Source organism: Enhydra lutris, unplaced genomic scaffold (assembly GCF_002288905.1).
Source record: "Enhydra lutris kenyoni isolate GAN:26980312 unplaced genomic scaffold, ASM228890v2 scaffoldscaffold57, whole genome shotgun sequence".
Taxonomy (NCBI): Eukaryota; Metazoa; Chordata; class Mammalia; order Carnivora; family Mustelidae; genus Enhydra; species Enhydra lutris.
In genome coordinates, this window is record NW_019154141.1 from 1,114,153 (window position 1) to 1,136,437 (window position 22,285).

At 52.0% G+C, this 22,285-nt stretch overlaps 2 protein-coding genes across 5 annotated transcripts; one reads left to right on the top strand and one right to left on the bottom strand.

Moving 5' to 3' along the window:
- The first annotated feature begins 311 nt into the window (after nucleotides 1–311).
- Nucleotides 312–8,380, top strand: LOC111158047 (cleavage and polyadenylation specific factor 4 like). Its single transcript, XM_022519848.1, has 6 exons — nucleotides 312–414; nucleotides 948–998; nucleotides 2,675–2,827; nucleotides 5,511–5,606; nucleotides 6,457–6,550; nucleotides 8,281–8,380. The coding sequence occupies exons 1-6, from the start codon at nucleotides 312–314 to the stop codon at nucleotides 8,378–8,380; spliced, it is 597 nt and encodes a 198-aa protein (XP_022375556.1).
- Nucleotides 8,381–11,404: 3,024 nt separating this feature from the next.
- On the bottom strand, nucleotides 11,405–22,046 carry LOC111158175 (chromosome unknown C17orf80 homolog). 4 transcript variants are annotated; one of them, XM_022520075.1, is made up of 6 exons: nucleotides 22,003–22,046; nucleotides 21,375–21,488; nucleotides 18,400–19,902; nucleotides 13,810–13,917; nucleotides 13,114–13,218; nucleotides 11,405–11,558 (listed from the first exon to the last, which is right to left on the bottom strand). In XM_022520075.1, the coding sequence occupies exons 3-6, from the start codon at nucleotides 19,874–19,876 to the stop codon at nucleotides 11,533–11,535; spliced, it is 1,716 nt and encodes a 571-aa protein (XP_022375783.1). In that variant the 5' UTR covers nucleotides 19,877–19,902; nucleotides 21,375–21,488; nucleotides 22,003–22,046; the 3' UTR covers nucleotides 11,405–11,532. The 4 variants fall into 4 exon arrangements, with proteins under 4 accessions (XP_022375783.1, XP_022375784.1, XP_022375785.1 ...); XM_022520076.1 differs by having other exon boundaries at nucleotides 21,985–22,003; XM_022520077.1 differs by lacking the exon at nucleotides 22,003–22,046 and having other exon boundaries at nucleotides 19,558–19,902; nucleotides 21,375–21,816.
- Between the last annotated feature and the right edge of the window lie 239 nt (nucleotides 22,047–22,285).

Here is a 22,285-nt window from a genome sequence, read left to right on the forward strand (position 1 = left end):
GACACCGCACAGAGATGAGCAGTGTGGGGAGGGGCTTGGCTAATTCTTCCCCAGCAGTCTGCATGGTGAGCGGGTGTGGGGGCGTGGGGCCCTGGGGGGAGCATGAGGCCCCAGGGTGTCTGCACCTGCGTCAGGTGGGCGTGGTGAGACATTCGTGGGGAGAGAGTCACGTGGCCGTCTCCTGGCCCCTGGCACCCAGGGATGAGGGACGCAGCATCAGACCCGGGCCCCTTAAGGGCCTCCCATGAGCTATATAGGGTCCACCTGCAGGGGCTGAAGCAGGTTTTAGCAGCCCTGGCAGGAGACTGAAGATGCAAGAGGTCATTGCTGGGCTGGAGCAGTTGAACTTCACCTTCGAGAACGATGTAGAGATGCAGAAGGGCACTGGCCTCCTGCCTTTCCAGGGGATGGACAGTGAGTGAGGCCAGGGTGTCGGCTGCCCCTCTGGAGGAACCTTGAGCGATGGCCCCTCTCCCAGCCCTCTCTGGAGTCCTCTCTGCTCGGCTCACCAGGGAGACTGAGTTGGGGGTGGGGCTGGAACCGATCATCTTCGAGCCCCAGCTCAGTCCCTCCCTTCTTAGGGGCTCAGGTCCCCCCTCTTACATCTTCTCCAGACTCCAGGAAAATGGGGCTGACTTCCAGGCAGTCCATTTCCCAGACTGGAAAAGCAGAGAGACCCAGAAGGTGAATTGTGAGAAGCCAGGAATGTCCACACGGGCCCCCTGAGCTCCTCTGCGGCCCTCCATCTCCTCTGTTTCAGAGCTGGGGGTTTAGGTGTTGCGGTCTGGAGGCTGGTTCTGAAAGCCAGCAGCCAAAAAACCAGGAGCCTGGGGGCCCCCAGGCTCAAGCATCAGGGAAGTTCGGGGTGGGGGGCACTTCCTGAGAAGGAAAAGCCCCTCCGGCAGCTGCAGCCGCTGAAGAAGCTACCTTCCTTCTTCCCCTTCTAGAATTGGGCTCGGCTGTGTGCAACTTCTTCGCTAAAGGGCTCTGTGACAAAGGTGGGTCAGCAGGAGAACCTGGCGGGGGAGGGGGTCTAGACCAGTCTATACTGTGGTGGGTTCCCCTTGGCCTGGAATAAGGTGTCAAATCTGCACCTGGGGAGGGGAGGTTGGAATGGAGTCGAATTTGTCTTATAAGGAGGCAAAGGGCAGGAGAGCAGGTACGTCCCTCAGGAAGCCCTCCCCTGCCCTCAAAGGATTTCACTGGCCCAGCAGCATTGATCAGGGTTACCCAGGGCTACCCGGAAGGGGACAGTCCCTTCTTTCCGCCTTGCTGGGGGTGGGAGTGTTTCCGGAGTTTCAGCCTGTGTGCTCCCAGGAGGCCCCGGGGGTCTTGAGTTTCCTCCCCGCCAGGAAAGCTGCACCCTTCTCCCCAGTCCCCCCAACTTCTCATCCTCTGAATCAACATAGGACCTGGTCAGCTCTTCTATGTAGTCTTTATGTCCTAAGACAGCTCTGTCTTTCTGTCTCTGAAATGCTACCCATAAATGTCCCCTGTTTTTCCCCCACCCCAACTTGGATCAAGCAAGCCCCTCTCCCCTAATACAGGCAACCGACTCCAGCCAGGGGTTCCCAACCTCTGGCTCATGAACTACTCACAGCCTCTTCCTATAGCAATACACAGTTGCCCCCAAAAGTCTTGCCTCCAATCCGGGGGTTCCCAGTCCCCCTATAGATCCAGGTTCAGTAACCCTGCTAATGTGAATGAGTTCAGGACCAGTTTTTTGGATCCAAGCAGTCCTGTTCTTGGGAAGCCAGGAGGCTGGGGGGTGTTCTAGGGCGTAATTGCCACGCACCTCGCACCTCCTTTGTCCTGTCAACCCTGGACGACGGGGTGAGTGGGGGAACCAGCATTGCTCACTCGAGGCTCAGCACTGAGATGCCACCTCAAGTCCTGTCTCCAAAGCAGTGGTTCACAGTGACATCTTTTTGCAGAGAAACATCACTGCCCTGGCCAGAGGTCACACCAGAGCAAGTTCCGGGCCGGGTGATGGGAGAGCTATTTACAAAGAAGCCCTTCCCGGTTTCCCTCCCCTTCTATCAGACAGTCAGCCAAGCACGAGCCCGGCCCTGCTCAGGAACTTAGGAACTGGGATGTCCTTCCTGCTGATGCTAATACCCCAGGAAGAAGAACAAAGAGTTACCTTGAACATTTCCACTTCCTTCTATGTTGTTACAAAGCTGGCTTGTTGGTTAGCACCTTAGGTCTCTGCACTCAGGAAACGTAACCTTTGTGGGAGTTTTTAGGACCTGATTTTAACAGGCCCTTCAGGAGCACTGGATGCCCCCAGACCGTGCTGCGGGGGCGGGGGGGGAGTCCAGGGCTGGAACCACGGCTCTGCTCTCTGGTAGGGGTCCACTGCCATGAGCCCGGAGGAGAGGGGGTGCCTGAGAGCTGCTCTGACCTCCTGGGGCTCCCTGGGGTTTGAGAAGGGCGAGGGCAGGTCCGGCAGGGCAGAGGGTTTGGGCAGAGGGGTGGTCGTGCGAACAGCCGCGTGTCCGGACTACTACACCTCCTTCATGTTGCCTCCGGCCCCTGATTCTAGCTCCAGGGGGGTCAGGGGATGGGAGCGAGGGAGGGCAGTGGGGATCTGAGCCCCAGCCTCTCCTGGGGAATTCCTTCCCGGCTGAGCCGGGTCCACGCTGTCAGCAGCTGGGTGCTCCGGTGTCCCCAGGGAAGCTCTGCCCGTTCCGGCACAACCAGGGGGAGAAGATGGTGGTGTGTAAACACTGGCTCCGTGGCCTGTGTAAGAAGGGCGACCAGTGCGGTTTCCTGCACCAGTACGATGTCACCAGGATGCCCAAGTGCTACTTCTACTCCAAGTTCGGTAATGTCCCGTCCTGGCTCCAGGCCTTGCCCGGGAGGTTGGCAGTGGGGACTGTGAGAGGGGCGGAAGTTTTGAGAGGGGCACGTGGAGGAGGCTGTGCATGCCTCGGGGGCCAGACCACCCTCTCTGAGCCTTGGGTGCCTGCTTCTTCAGCCCCCTAGACACAGAAGGTTCCCGTTTTACTCCCTCTGGGGTCCCTGTTTTACTGCCCCGCAGGCACACACGGGTCCCTCTGAGGGAAGGGGAGGGTGTGGCTGGAATCAGAGGCTGAACAGTTCCCCCGACCGTCCTGCCTAATCACATACCCAGACTGACTGTCCGGGAACAAGCCTGAAAAAAGTGATCTCTCTGTCCTGGGGTGGGTCTGGGCCAGGGAGCCCCAAACAAGCATTTGGAAGCCACTTTCCCAGTGCTTGCCCAACACACAGAACACCTGTTCTGCTGGCTGGTATCATTGTCTACTCTCTCCACTCTCTTGCTATTATTATGTCTTATTTTAGAAGGAAACTTGACATCGTTTCCGTAAGTAGAAAACGAGCATCTCTTACAGGCAGTGTGAGGTAACTGTAAGCATACAGTCGTGAGGCTCAGACGCCCTAGCCGAGATCTCCAGTTATCTTGTGTGGTCAGGTCTGGACCAGTGTCCTCCCGCCCTCTGGCCTCAGGACCACCTTTTGTCATCCACGGGGCTGCAGAGGGGGAAGCCACAGCCACATGTCCTCTCCTTTAAGAAGGGTCTGCGAATGTGTTTCAGATCTCATAAAATATCTTCCCAATACAATTCTACAGCTCCGTTCTTTCCGGAGCTGGAAGGAGCCCTACGGATTATGTAGTCTAGCGCTTTTCAGACTGTGTTCCAAAAGAGTGACCTGGGAGGGGAGAGCTGGCCCAGTCTCCAGGGACCTCTCTGACTGAGACAGCTGCAGGGGTCGCTGTCCCTCATTAGTGCCAGCGGCCCCCCGGCGCGGTAGGGGGAGTCTCGGGTATGTGGGAGGAAGGCAAAGCATCCTCGAAGAGCTCCTCCCAGGCCAGAAGTCCATGGCCTGTGTGCTCAGAGCTGGGGTTCAGCTGCCGACGTGTGTTCTTTGAAAGGAAGGACAAAGTTTACCTGGAGCCCGGCTCCCCTTAGTCACCGCCTAAACCTCTTTCTTTTAAAAATGCCATTTATTCATTCCTTCAGGAAAACTTGGTTCTGTTTTCTTTTGGGACTTGGATGCTGTCCTGGGGATGGGCACAGGGATAGGACCAGGTTCCCTTCTGTCCCCCAGTACCTCTCACAGTGAGGGGGCATCCTTGTAAATCATTAACGGTAGTTCCTAACCTCTGTTTCTGCTCTTAGAGTAAACGAGTATCTCTAATAGCCTATCAAAGCGATTCTCGTTCTTCTTGCAAGGAAGTTGTTTTGTTTAGAGCCTTAGGTTGGGAGGTGTAGGAGCGCGGTATGAAGGGGGCCAGGGTCTTTGGGCACATCTGTTGGCCGGGGAAAGGCAGAGTGGAGGGTGGGGTTTGGGTGCCACCTGCTGGCCGTCAGGGGAGAGCGGCGACGTGCATCGGGGAGGGGGGACAGAAAGGGAGCCCTGCGCAGGTGACTTCCCACCGCCTGACCAGTCAAATGCTCACCAGCCCTGGACGGGGGCGAGGAGGGGATATGTCACTTCCATTCCTCTGGAGGCTGGAGCCGGGAGTCCGCGCTCTGCCAAGGGCTGCACACAGACGACAAGCACGGAAACCCATCGTCAGTGCAAGGAAGGCTGGTGATGGTGGCCACGGCATTTCCCCTCTCTGAGCCCTGGTGTCCTCGTTCGTGAGACGGCAGGACCTGGAAGGAATGGTGGTTTAAAGCTCTTTGGCATCCGTGGCCCTCTTCTCCAGGTGAAAGCCAATGGTGTGAACATCGTGAAGTTCCTTTTGGTTCTGAGAAGCACCAAGGTGTAGATTTTTAGGGAGGATGAGATTGGAAGCCTTCACTGCTTCTCTACTCAAATGAAGTAAAAAATGAGCCGAATCTTCCCCAAGGCTCCTTTCAAGCTCCTGGCCCCTAAGAGAAACCTAAAAGGGTTCTTTCCACAACTCTCAAGTAGTCTGTCCGACAGGGCTGGTCCCTTTTAGGGAACCTGAGTCCTGGTCCATCTACAGACCAAGGACAGTGCAGATGTCGTGAAACTACAGGTATCCCTCTGTGTCTTGTCTGGCATCATCCCAGTGCCCACTTGGGGGCACAACTCTGCTCTTCTTGGCATTTCCACTAAAAAGGACTGTTCCTTGGTTCTGGAAGCACCATGGGTCTCCTAGCGATGAAGGCATGAGGGTTTAATCAGATTGTATCCACGATGTGTCTTCTTGGATCGTTAGCTGCTTACTCTGGGTCTCCCCTCCCCACCTCTCCTCTAGTTCCTTCCTCTCTGGTGGCCTCCAAATGCCTTCCGTTCCAGCCCCTCCTTCGGGATCTCTGGCCCTGCCTCAACACTTCCAGATGCGCTTATTCCTACCTGAGCCCTGCTGGGCACATAGTACTGGGATCCATCCTCCTTAGATTGTTGGAAGGATCAGGAAAATCTTTCTGTGGCTGGTGGCAGACAGCAGGCAAGCGGCTTCTGTGCAAGGGGCAAGGTCCGTCCAGTCTGGGGAGGGTGGAAAGAACACTAAAGATGAGCCTGCTTTTAAAGAATGCTGGACTTTTCAGGTGATTGCAACAAGAAGGAATGTTCCTTTCTCCACGTGAAGCCAGCTTTCCGGACCCGGGACTGTCCTTGGTATGACCAAGGTTTCTGCAAGGATGGTGAGGCCCCGATAGAAAGGGAACACTAGGTGATCAGGATGGGGGAGGGGCAGTCCCTGGAAGGGGAAGGAGGCATATTCCTGATGAGGCCCCGGGGGGCCTTCCCAAGAGAAGGTCCTTCCATCGTCCTCCCCAGGCCCGCTCTGTGACACTGTAACGTTCAGCCAGCGATGGGAGGACCTGGCACAGGACTGGCTTCTTGTAGCAGGCTTACCTGGGTTCTAATCCCCGTGACTTCAGAATGCATCAGCTGTGTGACCTTGAACGAACTGCCGAACTCTCCTCATTTATGGAAAGGGGAAACCCCTCCCTCCTAGGGGCGGACCCCCAGGAGACTGTTCATCTACAGTCTCGTCTTTTCCCACCCCCCCCACCCATGTGCTGTTGCTGAAGCTTGCTCTGCCTACCCCATTAAGAGGCAGGTTCCCCCCATCCTCGTCCCTGTGCTCTGAGGCCCACATGCTTTGTTTTCCTTTGCCTCCAGGAGCATTGCTCTGAGGCCTCAGCTGAGTTGGTTTTGGGGGATTTTAGGGGAGGAAAAGTAAGCTGTGGGGTGAGCCTTTCCTCAGTCGTACCTTCTGGAGCTAAGTCAAGATGGCATGTGACTATGTACAATCATGTCATTCTGCCCAAACGCAGTGTGTTAGGAACGCTTCCGGCCCCCTTGTTCAGGACCTACCCCAACATATTCCGAGGTCGCCTTTCCCCTCAGTCACATGGTTAGGAAGCAGGTGCTTTAGGCAGTCTGGAAGGGAGAGATTTCTACACCCCGTGAAGTGGAGAGCCTGTGACTGCCTACCCTCCGGGTGAGCTTTGTCATGTGTCTTTCTGGCTGTTCTTTGCCCAGCAGGTCCCCTCTGTAAACACCGCCATGTTCCTAAGACAATGTGTGCTAACTACTTAGTGGGCTTCTGCCCCGAGGGCCCCCACTGTCAATTTGCACAGTGAGTATGACCCCTGGATCAGCAACTCCCACCTAGCACGGCTGTTCTCTGGCTTCTAGATCTGGATCCTTCTCTACCTTCACTGGCCCAAGGTGGGAAATGAAGTGTCTGGTGAGCATCTGCCCAGTGTTTTCCTTGCTGGCTTACCCTGCACACCCACACCCCCTCTGCAGTTCTCCCTCATCCCCTGGCTGGGGTCTGGGCTCCTTCCCCACAGGGTTCAGAAATGCGAAATCTGCAGCAGGCTGACACCGAGCATGCTAATGAGCCGGGGGTGGGGGTGGGGCTGGAGCCAGACGGTAATCGTCTCTCTCTCTCTAATTCCCTCAGTCCCAAGATGGATCTTTTATTCAACTCGAGCTACACGAAGGTGAGAGCAGGCAGGAAGGGGGCAGGTGTGTCTGGTTCTCTTTACTGGGCATGCTCCCTGGGAAGCGGTCTCTCTCTCTCTCTCTCTCTCTGGTATCGCCCTATGCCCAGCTGCCCTCACTCTCTCATGATCTGCTCCAAGTACCCACTCCGGGAAAGGCACACGCCAACACCCAAACCTCCTCCAACCCCTTTAGGAAGGACTGCTCAGCTTAACTGCTCAGCTTATGGGCCTCTGAGGCTTTCCTTCTCCTTAGCTGGAGAGAGAGAGAGAGAGAGAGAGAGAGAGAGAGAGAGAGAGTGTGTGTGTGTGTGTGTGTGTGATATCTCTATGCCCAACATGGGGTTTGAACTCATAACCCAAAGGTTAAGAGTTGCATGTTCTACCAACTGAGACAATCAGGCGCCCCATGGATGAGGTTTTTAAATAAAGAACGAGGGGCCCAGCTCCGGATTTGTGGTCTAAAGATGTCGTTCGGGATCCGGGCTGTCCTGCTTGTGCCCAGTCCCTAGGGAAACATACAGTCTTCTGATTGCTACCAAGCACTGATGAGCACCTCCACACATCAGGGGTCAGGGAACTAATCCAAATCTGGCCCCTGCCTGTCTTTGCACAGCCTGGCACCTGAGAATGATGTTTTAAAAAGCACGTAGGAAAAAAGGCAAACCAAAAAATATATACTGTTAACACGGGAGAATGAAAATGAAAATGTCTTTTCTCGAAGTTTTGCTGGATCAGGGCAAACTCATGGCTTCCGTATCCTCCAGAGCGGGTCTCAGGCCTACGCGGCAGGGCTGAGCGGCTGCCACCGAGCCCACGTGGCCTGCAGAGCCAAACCGCTTTCTGTCTGGTCTTCTACAGAAAGCCTTGGCTGACCCCTGGCCTGGGTGGCTCTGGAAGACGTCAAAGCGGGCGTGGGAACAGGGCTCTCGGCTCGCTCTGTTCCTCAGGGCCCCGCATCCGGTCCCTCAGCCCCAGGAAAGGCTGGCGCCGGCTCAGGAGGGCGCCCCCTGCTGCCCCTGAGTGGGATCTCGGCTGGAAGGTGGGAAGCCGCCTCCATCCGTGACTGTTGGCCAATTCCCAAGCCCATGTGTAACGGTCAGCAGGAGGCATGTTTTGGCAATTACAGTTGTCACCAAAGGCGTCTTGAAACCTGGTTTCCGCTGAAAGACCTGGCCAGAGCTTTTGCCCCTGGTCTAAAGCCACCATGTCTACGCAGAGTGGATGTCTGCAGTGTTTTCTCCTGACCTTACCTGCAGCTTGTCCACGGGCCACGGCGTTCAGCACCTCCTGCTTCCACCTGGGAGCGTCACAAGCCCCCTTCCACGACCACGGAGTGCCGGCTTCTCCACCCTCTCAGGCAGCCCCAGGAGCCCCTGCTCTCCTGCCGCTCGGGGCTCAGGGCACTGGAGCAGGGCCCGTGCTACACGGTGAGTGGCCGCAGACAGACCCGGCCATAGCCCGGGGGAGGGCGGGGGTGGGAGTGGCTTCAGTCAGTCAGGTAAGAACAACACACTGGGGGGCAGGAGTGATGAATGGGGGTGTGGGGGGCCACCGGTAACCCCAATGTTTCTGCTAAGTCTCCACGACCTCAACTGACTTATATCTCCCGCCAGACAAGAATTTCTTTATTAAAATCTAGTCAATTAAACAGCTCTCGCCTCTCCTCCTTCGCTGCCTATGAATTCGGAGTTCACACCTAATGTCCTCAAGAATTGGGGGGGGGCAGGATTTGGTAAGGAAAGGAACGTAGCACGTTGTTTTTCTGATTTTGTTGATTTTGCTATTTTCTGGCTTATCAGGAAGAAACATAACTTCATGAGATAACATCTACACTGTCCCGTGCTCCTGATCCTCTGTACTGAAAGCTCCAGTGGGGACAGGGAAGGGCACAGAGCTCTTGCCTTTCTCGTATGTTTGATTTTGGGGCCTTTGAACATCTGGATCCCTGTTCTCTGGGATAGCGATGCTGGCTTGAAGGTCTCAAGGTCTTTCAGGCCCAAGATGAAGCTTCGTTTAAGAGAGAATCCATCAAACTCCTTAGAATGACAGCTAACTAGCTCTCAGGGTTCCCTAGACGGGTTAGGGCATTTCTCCTGGGATCCAAATTTACAAAAAGTGACATCGGTCATCTTTTTCTTTTAGTGTCGTAACATGGGCCATTATGCCAGCCAGAGCAGTAAGACTCCAACAGGTAGGAGTTATCAAAAAGTAACCCCAGGTCGGTGGGCTAACTGACGACCATCCAGCGAAGAAACCCAACGGCCACTCTGTGGGATCCTCTGGTCCCCATGCCCAGGGCGCCCTCGTGTTGGCCCCCACTGGGCTGGAGACGCGGAAGTAGTGGCCTGGTGCACGGGGGCTTGTTCCCTCTAATCCTGTAAGGGAGCCGCTGGTAGAAATATGCCAGGACTGGAGGCAGATGGGACTGTGGTAGGGCGCGGTATCACAAAGTGGGGGAGCAGGATGTACGTACACTCAGAGCTCGGGTTTGTGGGACATGCATGGGTCCTGCTCCGCATGGCTCTTGCACCACAGCCAAGCTCGGGCCGTGCACGGCAGTGCTGTTCACATGGCCTCGCCTGCTGCTGGGAACTTATTAAACCCAACGGTTTTCTTCAGCATGACAGCTGCCTCCCTGCGTGGCTTCCTTCAGTTTGAGGCTCTGTTCTGTGAATGCTTTAGGCGTTACAGGCAGGGGATGGTGCAAACAAAGGTTGTCTCTGGGAGGGGAGGGAGTGACGCGCACCATCTAAGGCCACACGAAGTCAAAGGCCATTGTGATTTAACCTGCAGGGAGAGAGGTGCGGGTAGGCTAAGCCAAGCTTTTTGGGGAAAGTAGGTGTGTGGTGGGAGCAGGTGTACCGGCCCCCGCTTTGGCAGATGGAGACGGCTGCCTGGCCAGCCCGGAGCTGGAGGGAAAGGGGACAGGGCCTTCCCCCGCCCACCCCCGGGGCTGCTGAGACCAACGCCAGGCAGCCGTGGAGGCAAACTGCCTCACGTCAGGCCTCTGCTTCCTGGTGCTGAAAAACGAAGGTGGCACCTGCCTCAACGGGTGGTCGGAAGGCTAGACCGAGAGCGTGCAGGTCAAGAACTTGGCACAGCACTTGGCTTTGATCGCAGAGTAGGCACTCACACGGCAGCCAGGCTTTTGTGTGAATTGTGGTGGGGTCTTTCTTGCTTGGTTCAAGGTTAGAATCTGAACACGGGATGGTGCCACTGAGATTTCGGAAGAGCTGTTGTGATTGAAGGCCTGCTACGCGTCGGCCTCTGCTGGAACTGACCGATGAGGGACTTCTCATCTCACCCAATCTCTGCAAAGCATGTATCATCCTCCCCACCTTATAGTTCAGACCGTCCTGAGAGGCTCCAGTAAGTTAGACAACCTGCTCGGGGCCACACCCACCCAACTCAAAGATGATGGTCTGGAAGAGGCTCATAATAAGAGGGGAAGTAAAAATACATTTAAAAATGTGCTCTTTCTGAAAGGTGGTGGTAATCCCACAGAGTAGCACAGGATGCAGGCTGATTAGGATCATCTGTAAATCAGGACAAACAAGGACTAGGAACAGTGGCAGCAGACAGGGTTTCCCATAGGAGTAACACACCCCATTGCTAACAGAACACGATGATCTTTAAGAACTAAATACTTGAATGTGTATTAGACAAAAGTACTTTCCCCCGTCCACTCAGCTTTTCAGATATTCCCACTCAGGCCTCAACTCCGGTAGCTGACGCCGGGGTAACCCACCCTACAGAGCACAAGGGCGCAGCCAGGCAATGGGGCGGGCCCTTGAGGATTTCTGGCCTTCCAGAACGGGGCCCTCCTTGCAAGTCTTCTCACAGGTGGAGCAGAGCCTGCCCATCCCAGAAACGCCTCCACGGGAGGGACGGGAAGGCGGGTGGGGACTGTTTGTATGGATTCTCTGCCCGCTGCTGAACCGGAAGCAAAACCTAAGCACTGTTGCTCACCCAAGGAGAGCTCCTGCCAGGCCCGTGGAAGGTGCGGAGCATCGTTTTGGGAGACCAAATCAAGGAGGCTGTTTAACACGGCTCAGCAAGCTACGAGCATTCCTGACTTCTTTTTCTTGGCTTTGTGAAGAGCAGTTACTCGTGCCTCACGTCTGCAGGATGCTGGCTTCTGGCAGCTCAGGCTCACGCGTCTGCATTTCCAGTTTGGAAAAGAATCTCTGGTCTTGCGGGAGGAAGCCTTGCATCCGCCACGTCACATGCAGGACTGGGGCAGGCTGTGCAAATGAACTTGTGCGGATATCTGCAGGCACGAGTAGTAAATCTGGCCTCACAAACCAGACTCACAGTACTCGTGTAAGCGGGAGCTATGAAGTGTATTCCCTCTGTCACTCAGAGTTGGGCTCGACCTCAATCGGCAGGTGTCCGCTGACCTCAACGACTCAGACTACTGGGAAATGTTCACCCAGAACCAGGCCTGTCCACAGTCAAAAAATGGACTTCCTCTGTAACCATTTTAGATTCCAATAATTTTATTCTTTTCACTCCCTCTCCCCCAAACCATCTTCAATGGTTAAATGTTCGCTGCTGGTGTCCCAGTGTACGCCCCCTGCGGGCTCCAGGCTTCCATCCTATGTCCCGGTCACCACTTCCGCCAGCGCTGCAGCTCTTTGGATAAATAGAGAGAAGCATAAGGACCCAAGAGGCCACTTCTTTTTCTTTTTTAAAGATTTTATTTATTTATTTGACAGACAGATCACAAGTAGGCAGAGAGGCAGGCAGAGAGAAAGGGGGAGGAAGGCAGAGAGAAAGGGGGAAGCAGACTCCTGGCTGAGCACAGAGCCCGATGCGGGACTTGATCCCAGGACCCTGAGATCATGACCAGAGCTGAAGGCAGAAGCTTTAACCCACCGAGCCACCCAGTCCCCCTGCCAAGAAGCCACTTCTAAAGACGGTCTGTCTCCTGCGTGTGCAGATCATTCCATTCCCCTTTTGTTTTACAGATTCAGAAATAAAGTCTTAGGGGCAATCAGAAATTTCTGCTTCACTTTCTTCAAAGATGTGAAAAACAAACCTCAGGTATCAACCACCTGAGCCCTTTCAGACAGGTAAGCCTTTAACGGGGGGCTTGTCCCTGAGAAAGAAGTGTAAGTGAGGTGTCTGGGAGTCTCCATGAACACAGAGCTGATGAGAAAGGAACTCCTCTTCCTAATCAACGGACTGGCGGACTGCACATTTACCAGTGCCCCACCAGCGGTGTGCAGGAAATTTACCGCAGTCCTGTTTCTGCTGCTTGATCTGCTCTCCCACTTACTAGACACCCAATCAGTCAGAAAATCCAATTAGAGTCAAGTCCCCCCACCTTTTTTTAAAGTAGGCTCCACGCCCAAAGTGGCGCTTGAACTCACGACCTCGGGATCAAGAGTCACATGGTTTACCAACGGAGCCAGCAGGCACCCCAAGTCCTATTAAGCATTTGTGAATTACACTGTTATTAATGGCTGTCTTGTACCTTTACACCAGAAGTTTTCAGAAAGCATCTGGGCTTTTTTTAATCGTGGAAAAATACTGGGCTTTTTTGGATATTCTTTTACATACTTTGTCTTTTAAACATTTTAACTATAAAAACATATTTTTATAAAGCAGGACTTTAAAAAAATGAGATAAGTCATCTTGGGACTAAAAGAGAAATGAAGTTCAGACACTCTTCCTCCTGGTAAGATCTGATGCAAGCTGAAGTCCCAACTAGAAGGATGGTTTTGTTTTACATGGTGAAGGTAATGTTTAAGATTTCTGAGACCCTCAGACACATGAGTGAGAGCTGTATTGTTTCTCCCTCGCTCTCGGGGGTATAGAGCTGTTCCGTTTCAACGATAAAAAGAAGTTCTAAGGCAGGAATGAAGAAGGGTGCTGATCTGGCAAACAAACGACTTTCAGAGGAGAGAGCACAAGACCACCCGATCTCTAGCCACCTCACGTCCCTAGAGCACAGGTGCAATTATGTCAATTCTAGTCAAATCTTATAAAGTTCATTTTAACCATAACCTTTAATTAAAAAAAAACCCTAAAGCCGCAGGCAGTGGCTCACTCACGAGGGTATGTCAGATAAAGCAGCACAATCATTAAAAAGCAATTCACAGGACGCCCCCCCCCACAAGCCCCCCGGAGGTCCCGTAATGGGACGTGACCTGTGATTTCGGTTAAAAATATCAAAAAAGCTTACTCAGATGCCTGAAGCTCCAGCCACACCACAGGACAAAGTAGCCGGTAAAGAGCATGGTGATGCCCCCGACGCCGCTTCTCACCGTGGTACTGCACCTGACCCAGCCTATTTAAAAAGAAACACGTCGGTTGCTATGGTGAACGGCAACCAGGGGCGGTGACCTGCCAATTACTCAAGTTCTCCCGGTCAGCGTGGGCATGGGGCTTGTAATGCACAGCATTTACATATCCCTCCCCCGCCCAACCCCACCAGAGGTAATTTTTTAAACAGATGAAAAGGCTCAAATCTGGAAGACCTTCAATTTTAATACATTTAGTTACTGCTGCTTTGAGAGTTTGGTCAAAATCTTGAGTGGAGAGGTTACTACGACTGGTTCACTCGAGGCGCAGGGTCCTCCTGGCTCTGGGACGATCAAGGTGGGCAAGGGAGAGATGGGGGTAGGTGACGGGGGTGGGGGGCAGTACAGAAACCAACTCTAATCCGTAAGTGGCAGCTGCCACTCTGCCAGGTTTGCTGCTCTCGATTCTGTCCACTTCTGGGGCAGAAACCAACCAAGAGGAGAGAAGGAAGCCTACGCACTCGTCTCTTTATCTCTTTCCCTTCGCCCTGCTGTACCAGCCACGGGCACAGGAAGAGAAACTTCTCCAAATGCCTGGAACCAGCAACACAACCCAGCAGACCGTGACTCCAGCTCACCTTTCTGGACAGCTCCCAAGAGCCGCATCAGAGACAAGTTGGAGGATGCAAGTCTGGTCGGGGGCTCCAAACTCCTGAGAGCGGTCGAGCTTCTTTCCCACAAAGGAACTACGGTTCCAAACAGAAGGCACTGTGATCGTTCACCAGGATTCAGGCTCCTTCCCGACACTCCGTGCCCACGCCTCCCAGGGCCAGGCTGCAGCCCCTGGGGATCAGGACCCGCAGACGTTTTGGATCCGATGAGCGGACTGCGCAGCGGGTCCAGTACACGTGCTCCGTGCAATGAACGGTCTACAATTCCCACCAGTGCCAAACATCTGAGCAGAACTTTCTACTATTACAGGATCTACTGTTCCGTGTCACTCAATGTACTAGAATCAACACGTGTGCCCTATTCGCCCACTGCTATTACTGACCAGCCATTTCTCACTTCTGTTGAACCAAAAATGTAGAACCAGAAAGAAGGCTGTAAGGCTACCTATTTACAGCTTTCCGGCACCTGTTTTTCTGTTTAATGACAGGCAGGGAATCTCTACTGTTGCTGGTCCTTCGGTCTTGGTGGGGTTCATCGGGATAAAGGATAAATGAAGCAAATATTTACGACAAGTTTAGCAGAGAGGTAAAAGTTGCTATGGATGTAAAAATGCTATCCAAATACTTGTTACGTTAAGGAACAAGGAGAAAAGCCATACTGGCTTCCAAGAAGTTACACCGAAATAATTATTTTGCAAGGTGAAGACTAAAAATCCTTAAAATAAAGGATGACATGACCCATTCTTGGAAAAGATGGGAAGAAACACTTTTGTGTTAACTCCGATGGTAGAACCAATTCCCCTGCCGTGGCAGAACAGGGGTGCCCCCCCGACTGTTCCTTCTCCAACCAGCAGCCACCTTCATTAAGCGTTCACAGTGGGTATAAAAGAACCCAGGGCCCGGGAGAGGCCAGCTCAGAACCCACAGAAGTCCCGTTAGACCGTCTCCAGTGTCATCCTTCCTGCTACTCAGGGACCCTGAACTCTGATCTCCATCCCTTTTGGCTGGGTTGCGGGCCCAGGAACTGCTAACACCCAAGGCCATCTCCTCTAGATGTTGTCCTCGACCTGCCAGTGCTGACATCCTTACATCCCAAACCTAGCGACAATAGCTCCGCTCTCTCATAGAAATGCTGGAGCCGTCCCTACCTTGTGTACCTCTAACACTTCCTATCACCCCTCCGGTCTGGCTGGAACTCCAGAAATGTGACTGCCTCACCTCTCATGCCTCTCTGGCTATTGTAAAACCTCCCCTCTCACGGCCTCCTCTGGCTACCAGCTGACCTCATCCTGGCTTGTACTCCTCCTGCCCTGCTCAGCTGCTTCCCCACATATGCCCTGTCTCAAACATCTCACCAGGGCAATGCTACTGGATGATGAGAGAATGGCCTTTAAAAACCCATGACCCAGGGGCACCTGGGTGGCTCAGTGGGTTAAGCCTCTGCCTTCAGCTCAGGTCATGATCTCAGGGTCCTGGGATCGAGCCCCGCATCGGGCTCTCTGCTCAGCGGGGAGCCTGCTTCCCTCTCTCTCTCTCTGCCTGCCTCTCTGCCTACTTGTGATCTTTAAAAAAAAAAAAAAAAACAAAAAACCCATGACCCAGGGCACCTGGGTAGCGCAGTTGTCGGTTTTGGCTCAGGTTGTGATCTTAGGGTTGTGGGATCAAGCTCTGCATGGGGCTCTGCACTCAGCTTGAGACTCTCTCTCTAAAATAAATAAATCTTAATAATAATCAAAAACCCCTCAAACCCATGGTCCTGTAAGGTCTCCTCATTCTTTTTTAAAAAACATTTTATTTCCTCATTAGACAGGAAACACAAGCAGGAAGTGCAGTAGGCAGAGGGAAAGGGGGAAGCAGGCTCCCCGTGGAGTAAGAAGCCCGGATGCAGGGCTTGATCCCAGGACCCTGGGATCATGACCAGAGCTGAAGGCAGACGCTTAACTGACTGAGCTACCCAGGCGCCCCAGGTTTCCTCATTTTACCTTCTGCTATCCCCACCAGCCAAGTTTTGCTTTCTGTAGTTCAATGAACGGTGTTTTTTCCAAACCACTCCCTCCCTTCCCCCCATCTGTCCACACCCCATCCCCTGTGCTGGGTCTGAGGCTCCCCGCTCTGGCAGCCTCCCAATACCAAGGGTACTTTAAAGCTTGGCTGCTCTGCAGAAACACTGTTTGAAAACAGGATTCTTAGACCTTATTTCAGGATCAGTCTCTGGGGATGAGGTCCAACTGTCAGTTGTCCAGATGTGGGACCCAAAGACCTAGATCTCTTCAGCTGGAGTCCTGAGAGCCCAGGCACCTGAATTCAGCCATGGCTCAGCCAAGCATCCCCGGCTAAGCACGCACCAAGCTTTCCTTTGAAAAAAGGAAGCCGATTCCATTGCTGAGGGCTCTTAAGACCCTTGTATTTGCGGAGTCTCCAGGGATTTAAATCCTGAACTTCTAAAATCTACTTTGGCTAATGCTGGGAGAACTACTTTTTGGGTAGTAAGTCTGTGAAAATCCTTCTTATTAAACCTCACGAGACACTCCTAATGCTGTCGAGTTCCATAAGCCTAATTCTCGTTCCCGAGTTACTGAACCCTGATGTTAGGGTCCGTAATCAAAGAAGCGAGACTGATACAAAGCGAAGGTCAAGCAAAGCTTTATTTCGCGCCAAGCATCGAGAATCAAACTGACCGGTCAGGGCCGTCTCTTACAAAGAGGCGATGCGTAATCCTTTGATTACGGATCCTAACACTGACTCTGTGGTGTCCTCAGAACGATCAGTCTGCTGAGCTATGCCCAGTACTGCAGACTGTGACCAATGAAAGAGAACAGAAGCACTTAGAACCTGGGTGCCTGGGCAGCTCAGTGGGTTAAGCGTCTGACTCTTGATTTCAGCACGGAGCCTACTTCGGATTCTCTCTTTGACTGCCACTCACTGTGTGAACATGGGCACGTCACTTGACACTTCGGGGGCTCAGATTCCTCAACGATAAAGGAAGTGGGACAGCGCCTTCAGCGACAGTCATCTGAGTCATCATGAGGGCTGAATGAGGTCATAATGCAACATACCAGGCGGTGTCTGATATAGTCATCCCCTGACCAACATTAGTCCCCTCCCTTTTCCCTCTGAAATGAAAAGTGCCTGTATCAGAGACACTCTTCAGCACTATCAAAGGTAGTACAGGAAATAACTAAGTCCCGCTTGCCAGAGAGATTCGCACGGGCCACCGCAAACCACAGAGAAGCAGAGATCTGACAACCACCTGTGTTTCTAGTTAGGGTGCACTTTCTGCAAGGCGGTTTAGTGGAAAGGGCGAAATGTGGTCTGAAGAGACTGTTCTACCTGCTGCTTTACCATCTACTGGCAACATGACCTTGAACCAATCACTTCTCCTCTCTGCCTGTTTCTTCACCTGCCAAACACAGAGAAATCACTGCCCCCCTCTCAGCGCGGAGACGCTGAAATAATAGATGGAAGCGCTCTGAAAACAAAGCAACACAGGTGTTAACAGTAATTCTAGGTCAGCATGGGGAAAGGGCTGCGGGCCTCAACTTTGACCTTGAGACGGACTACAAGTCTGTAAAGAGGGCCTAGAGGTTAGGTCTGTTTGTAGGAAAACCAGTAACCACTAAAGTAGTCGACGATGTACCTGTAGCTAGCAACACTGTCCAGTCACTACACTTCTGTTTTGACAGCTTTAGAAAGACTTAATTACCGTATCAGGGAAAAAAAAAAAATGCTTGTTGTCAGACTAGATGACTTGGGGTTTAGTGAATATATAATAATTTATAAAATATACCAGAGAGAGAAAATATGTCCCTTTTAAAAAGAGATGTTACAAGTTTTTCAGGTGCAAAGCTATTCTGAGTTGCTACAGGTCTCCTGTTGAAGCTAAAAGTACTAGTAAATGCTACACACACACACACACACACACACACACACACGAGATCTAAATGCTACATTAAACTAATGTGCTTCTAGAAAACCTTAAAAGAGAAAAATCTAAAGCTTCCTGGTGAGGAAAATGAAGAAACTTTATGTATTGTTAACTAGATTAGAGATCGTCCAATAACTGAAGGTCAAGTTGTGCAGGAGAAAAGGGAGGATTCCCTGAAATTCCAGGGACTTCCTGACTTGACCCATTCTAGGCACTGGCAAGGAGCTTCCGGAGGGCTTCTGAGGAGACGGCCTCACAGCCTGTCCGTTTCTTTCCAGGACTCCTTACTGGATCTCTCAAGACAGCTTGAACAGCTGCCCAACATCCGCCGGCCACGCCCCCACCCCCTCCTGCTGCGGAAATGCAAGTGATCAATGTCACTGGCTGACCTGGCCTAGACAGGCCTCAACTGGCCTCAACTCTGCGTGGAGGGTAAGGGAGAATGGTAAACCACTGGTACTAATTCTGGAGCAAGAATTGATGTTTTCAGAACAACTGTAAGTCTGGTATACTGGAGTGCCTAGGTAAAAAAGTCAAATGAGCAAAAACAGGAGTATTCTGAACCTTATTAATTCAAAAGGCACAGAGCTGTATGGATGGGCTGGATGGCCCGTGAAAATGCGCATGTTTACCTTTTGAGAGTCTCTCCCCCTGGGGACTGGTGGGCTGAGGCTTTTGGGCCATTGCATTCCAATACTGGGGCTTCCCTGGCAATACTCCTAGTCCAAGATAACCAGGATAGAGCTCTGGAAACCACTCCAGGCCCAGGGAGCTTGAAAGGGTCTTCCTATCAGCAATGCCAATCTGATGGAAGGGGCCGTAAGAGGTGTGAGGCAGGACTGAATGTAAGGTTTGCTGGCAGCCGAGGTGTGACACTGGGGGCCCACGGCCAGAGCTGGGCTGCAGAGAAGCTCCTTCACCACTCTCTGTTAACGCCTCCACTTCAGGGACTCCGTGAGGCCGGCAGGCTCCTGCTTTCTCTTCTTGGAAAAATCTGACAGCCAGAGAAGCAAGGCTTTGATTATGCGGCTGTGACACAGAAAGCAGCTCACTGTAGGCCGTCTCTCTTGGAGTGAACAAATTTGAACTGGGACCTTCATGTGGACCTTTATTCTCTGTGGCTGAATCATCACTACTGATGTTCTTTGCATCACCGATCACAGAAGCCCATTCCGGGATTTCTGCTACAGATACACTTTTCTCTGCATTTCCTCTGCTGCCGTGTGCCTCTGTTCCAAGGTACAGTCCTTTTCCCTGGTTCTCCCTGACTTGGATGTCACCTACTGGGCTAACTTTAAAATTTAAAAATTGTGATTCCATGTTCTTTTCTTGAGTCTCAGAGTCTCTAACGTCAGAAGAGACTTCTGAGAGGTGGTCCCTGGCCTTAGACTGTCTCTCGTTGTTTGACAATGATGTTCTTACTCCTTCAACCCCGTAACTGAGATTCAGGGGAGAACTGTGATGAGGTTTATCTGGTAAATTTACTAGAAGCTTCCATCTTAGGGGATCAATTTTGTCCAATCTGAAATTAGTAGAAGTGATCTGTACATCATTGGGTAAGGCAGAAGAGTATTTTCTATCTTGATCTGATGAAGAAGGTTCTACTGGGCCAAGAGGTAAAGATGTTTCAGTTTCTGAAAGGTTACTTCTACCTTCCCCTGATGTAGGCAAATATTTGGCAAGTTCCCTCCTAGGAGTGGTGTTCTCTGATGCGTGAAACCGACCCTTCGCTTCTCCCTGGAAAGTTATCTTTGGTTCAGTATTTTTTAGTGTTTTGATAGAGCACTGACCTTGATTCTGGATGTCTTTATTTGCCTTTGTATTACTTGATCTTTCCAAACCAACAGCCAGGGGTGGAAAAGACTTCGTAGCCTGTTCTGGTTTGTCCTTTACCAAGTTGGTATTTCTCTTCTTACTCGCCATCTCCAACTTTTTCTCTTTAGTGTTATTTAAGTCGGCGACTGGCCCTTTCATTTTTTTAGCGTGTGGAGCTGGCTTGGACTGACAAGCTTTCTGATCAGCAGGTACAGTCGGTCCTATCATCTTACAATACGGCAAGTGGGATTTTAATCGTTTAAATGGCTTTTTACAGTAAGGACACACTTCCATCCTGGGTGAGTATCGCTCTCCTATTCCTGAAAAATGCAAATGGGAGATTATGAGGGGCACATAGCTGGTAAATCACTAACATTTCATTTACGTGTGTACCTTTCATTTGGAAGGACCTAGGTTGAAGGAAGTTTAAAAAAATGTGTTTTGACTTATTCTTTTCCTTACAGAGGTAGAAAACAGAAAACATGGTTGCTTTTAAGATAAATATCGTTGGCTTCACTTCTGTTTGGCATTTCACATTTCTTAAAGTCTTCCAAGAATCAACTGTTGGTAAAAAAACAACCAAAGTGGTTTTCCACAACCCTAATTAGTAGATGAGGAAAGTCAAAAGACTTAAATCTAATATATTAATGGTTAAATTAATGGAAGAAAAAGTTGTACAAAATACAGGTCAGAGAGGCGCCTGGGTGGCTCAGTCGGTTAAGCATCTGCCTTCAGCTCAGGTCATGATCCCAGGATCCTGGGATCCAGTCCCATGTGGGGCTCCTTACTTAGCAGGGAGTCTGCTTCTCCCTCCGGCCCTCCCCCTGCTTGTGCTCTCTCTCCCGCCTTAAATAAATAAATAAAATCTTCAAAATACCAATCAGATTAAAATGTTTGCTGTTTAAGGTTACAGCAAGTCAACTGGTTACTACGTGAGTGTAAAGAAACTGTTAAAATCCCTTAAACACATCATTTAAGGAAAGAATGGCGAAGAGTAAAAACTCAGGCCACGATCTGAAGGCTGCTGCTTAGAATCATGGTGTTTGAAGTGGTATACGGAAGATCTACTACAGTGCAACAAGAAAATATTAGACCTTCCATCATTTCAGCATGAGAAACGAAGCTCTAACACTGTATTAGTAACATATGTATACACACATACACGTTTATGTGAAAGTGTTTACAATGCACAAATGGTATATACACGTGGTGGGGACACAGTCCTCATTTTTAATTTACAGTTTGCAGTACAACGGACAACCGGCAAATTCATTCAGCATGAAATCTTTGTGATATTCATACCACGCAAAAACATGGAAAAAAACAGTACCATGTATCACTTGTACTTCTTTGAGCACTAAGCCTGGCACATAATAGTTGTTGAATGAACTCCTTTTCTGGACATAAACATGCAAACGCTATTATCACAGATGACTATGGCTGTGAAAACCTTCTGACCACTGAACACGGAGACTAAAACCATTTACACAAAACAGATACATGGAATCCTGGCCAATCCATTTAGGATCCTATATAAACTCAGGCAAAACAAAACTGTTTCCAGCCAAAGAGCTTCAATTTTTCTTACTTTGGAGGTACCCCCTTGACAATATAATCAAAGTAAATACCCACAACTGAAGCCAGTCCACGGGCCTTGGACTGATAACTCTGGAAGGGGCTAGGGATCTCTTGGATGTGTCTGCCTCTACATTCCTCCACTACCCTTAAACCTACTGGAAAGATCCTGCACCCTCACGTGGTAACGTCTCACCGTGGGTGGGTGACTACTTACTGACTGGAGCTTCTCCAGAAGGATGCTAACTTGGGGACTGTTTCTCCCGGCTCTCCATGCCTCACGATCGCAGTCCCCGAGTCCGGCAGAACAAACTCGGTTTGAATTGTCAGCCTGCGCGAGACACAATCAGAAACGTAACTCGTTAGCACACCCAGCGAATGGCTGTGGGGCGGCGCTGGGCCAAATACAATCTAACCGCGTTATTGGCAGGGCAGGTCCCCTGGGCGCACCGGGAAGCAAACAGTTAAGGCCGCGCCCGCCTCCCCGGCGCAGGGCCCGTGGGACTCCTGCCAAACACCTCCCTCAACCCCTACCCCGCCGCGGCCGCGGTACCCGGCCCGCCCTCCTCCCGGCTCCCGCACTTTTTCCGGAAGCGGAGCCGCAGCTTCCCGCTGAGTGGGCGGGGCCCTCCTCCCCAGCAGCCCCAACCGGAGACTCCGGAACCGCGCGGATGCTGAAGGGGGCTCGTCCTGCCGCCCCGGGAAGCTCCCCCCACCCCCATGGCTGGCCCGCCATCCGATCAACTCCCTCTCCTCCCGGGAAACACTCCCCCATCTCTGACACACGGCGTGATCCACCGGACACAGCACGACTGGCCGCAACTGACCCAGACCAGCATCCTCACCTCGCCAGGCGAGGAAGTTCCGGAAGCCCCCGCGACAAGCCCCCCGGCGCAGCCCCTCGAGCGGCTTCCCAACTCCCGGGCAGGCACCCGCCGCAGGCCGTCTGCGCCACTGCCTGATGCTGCTCAGCTGTGTTTTAAAAAACTGTTACCACACAGGGGCCTAACTCAAATACTTGTTTCGTATTATGATGCCATAATTTAAGTTAATTCAAACCTGGCTGGACTTTTATGCCGTTCCCCGGTAGGCTGCGAACAGGCAAAAGCTTAGGCCGCCTCTCCTGAG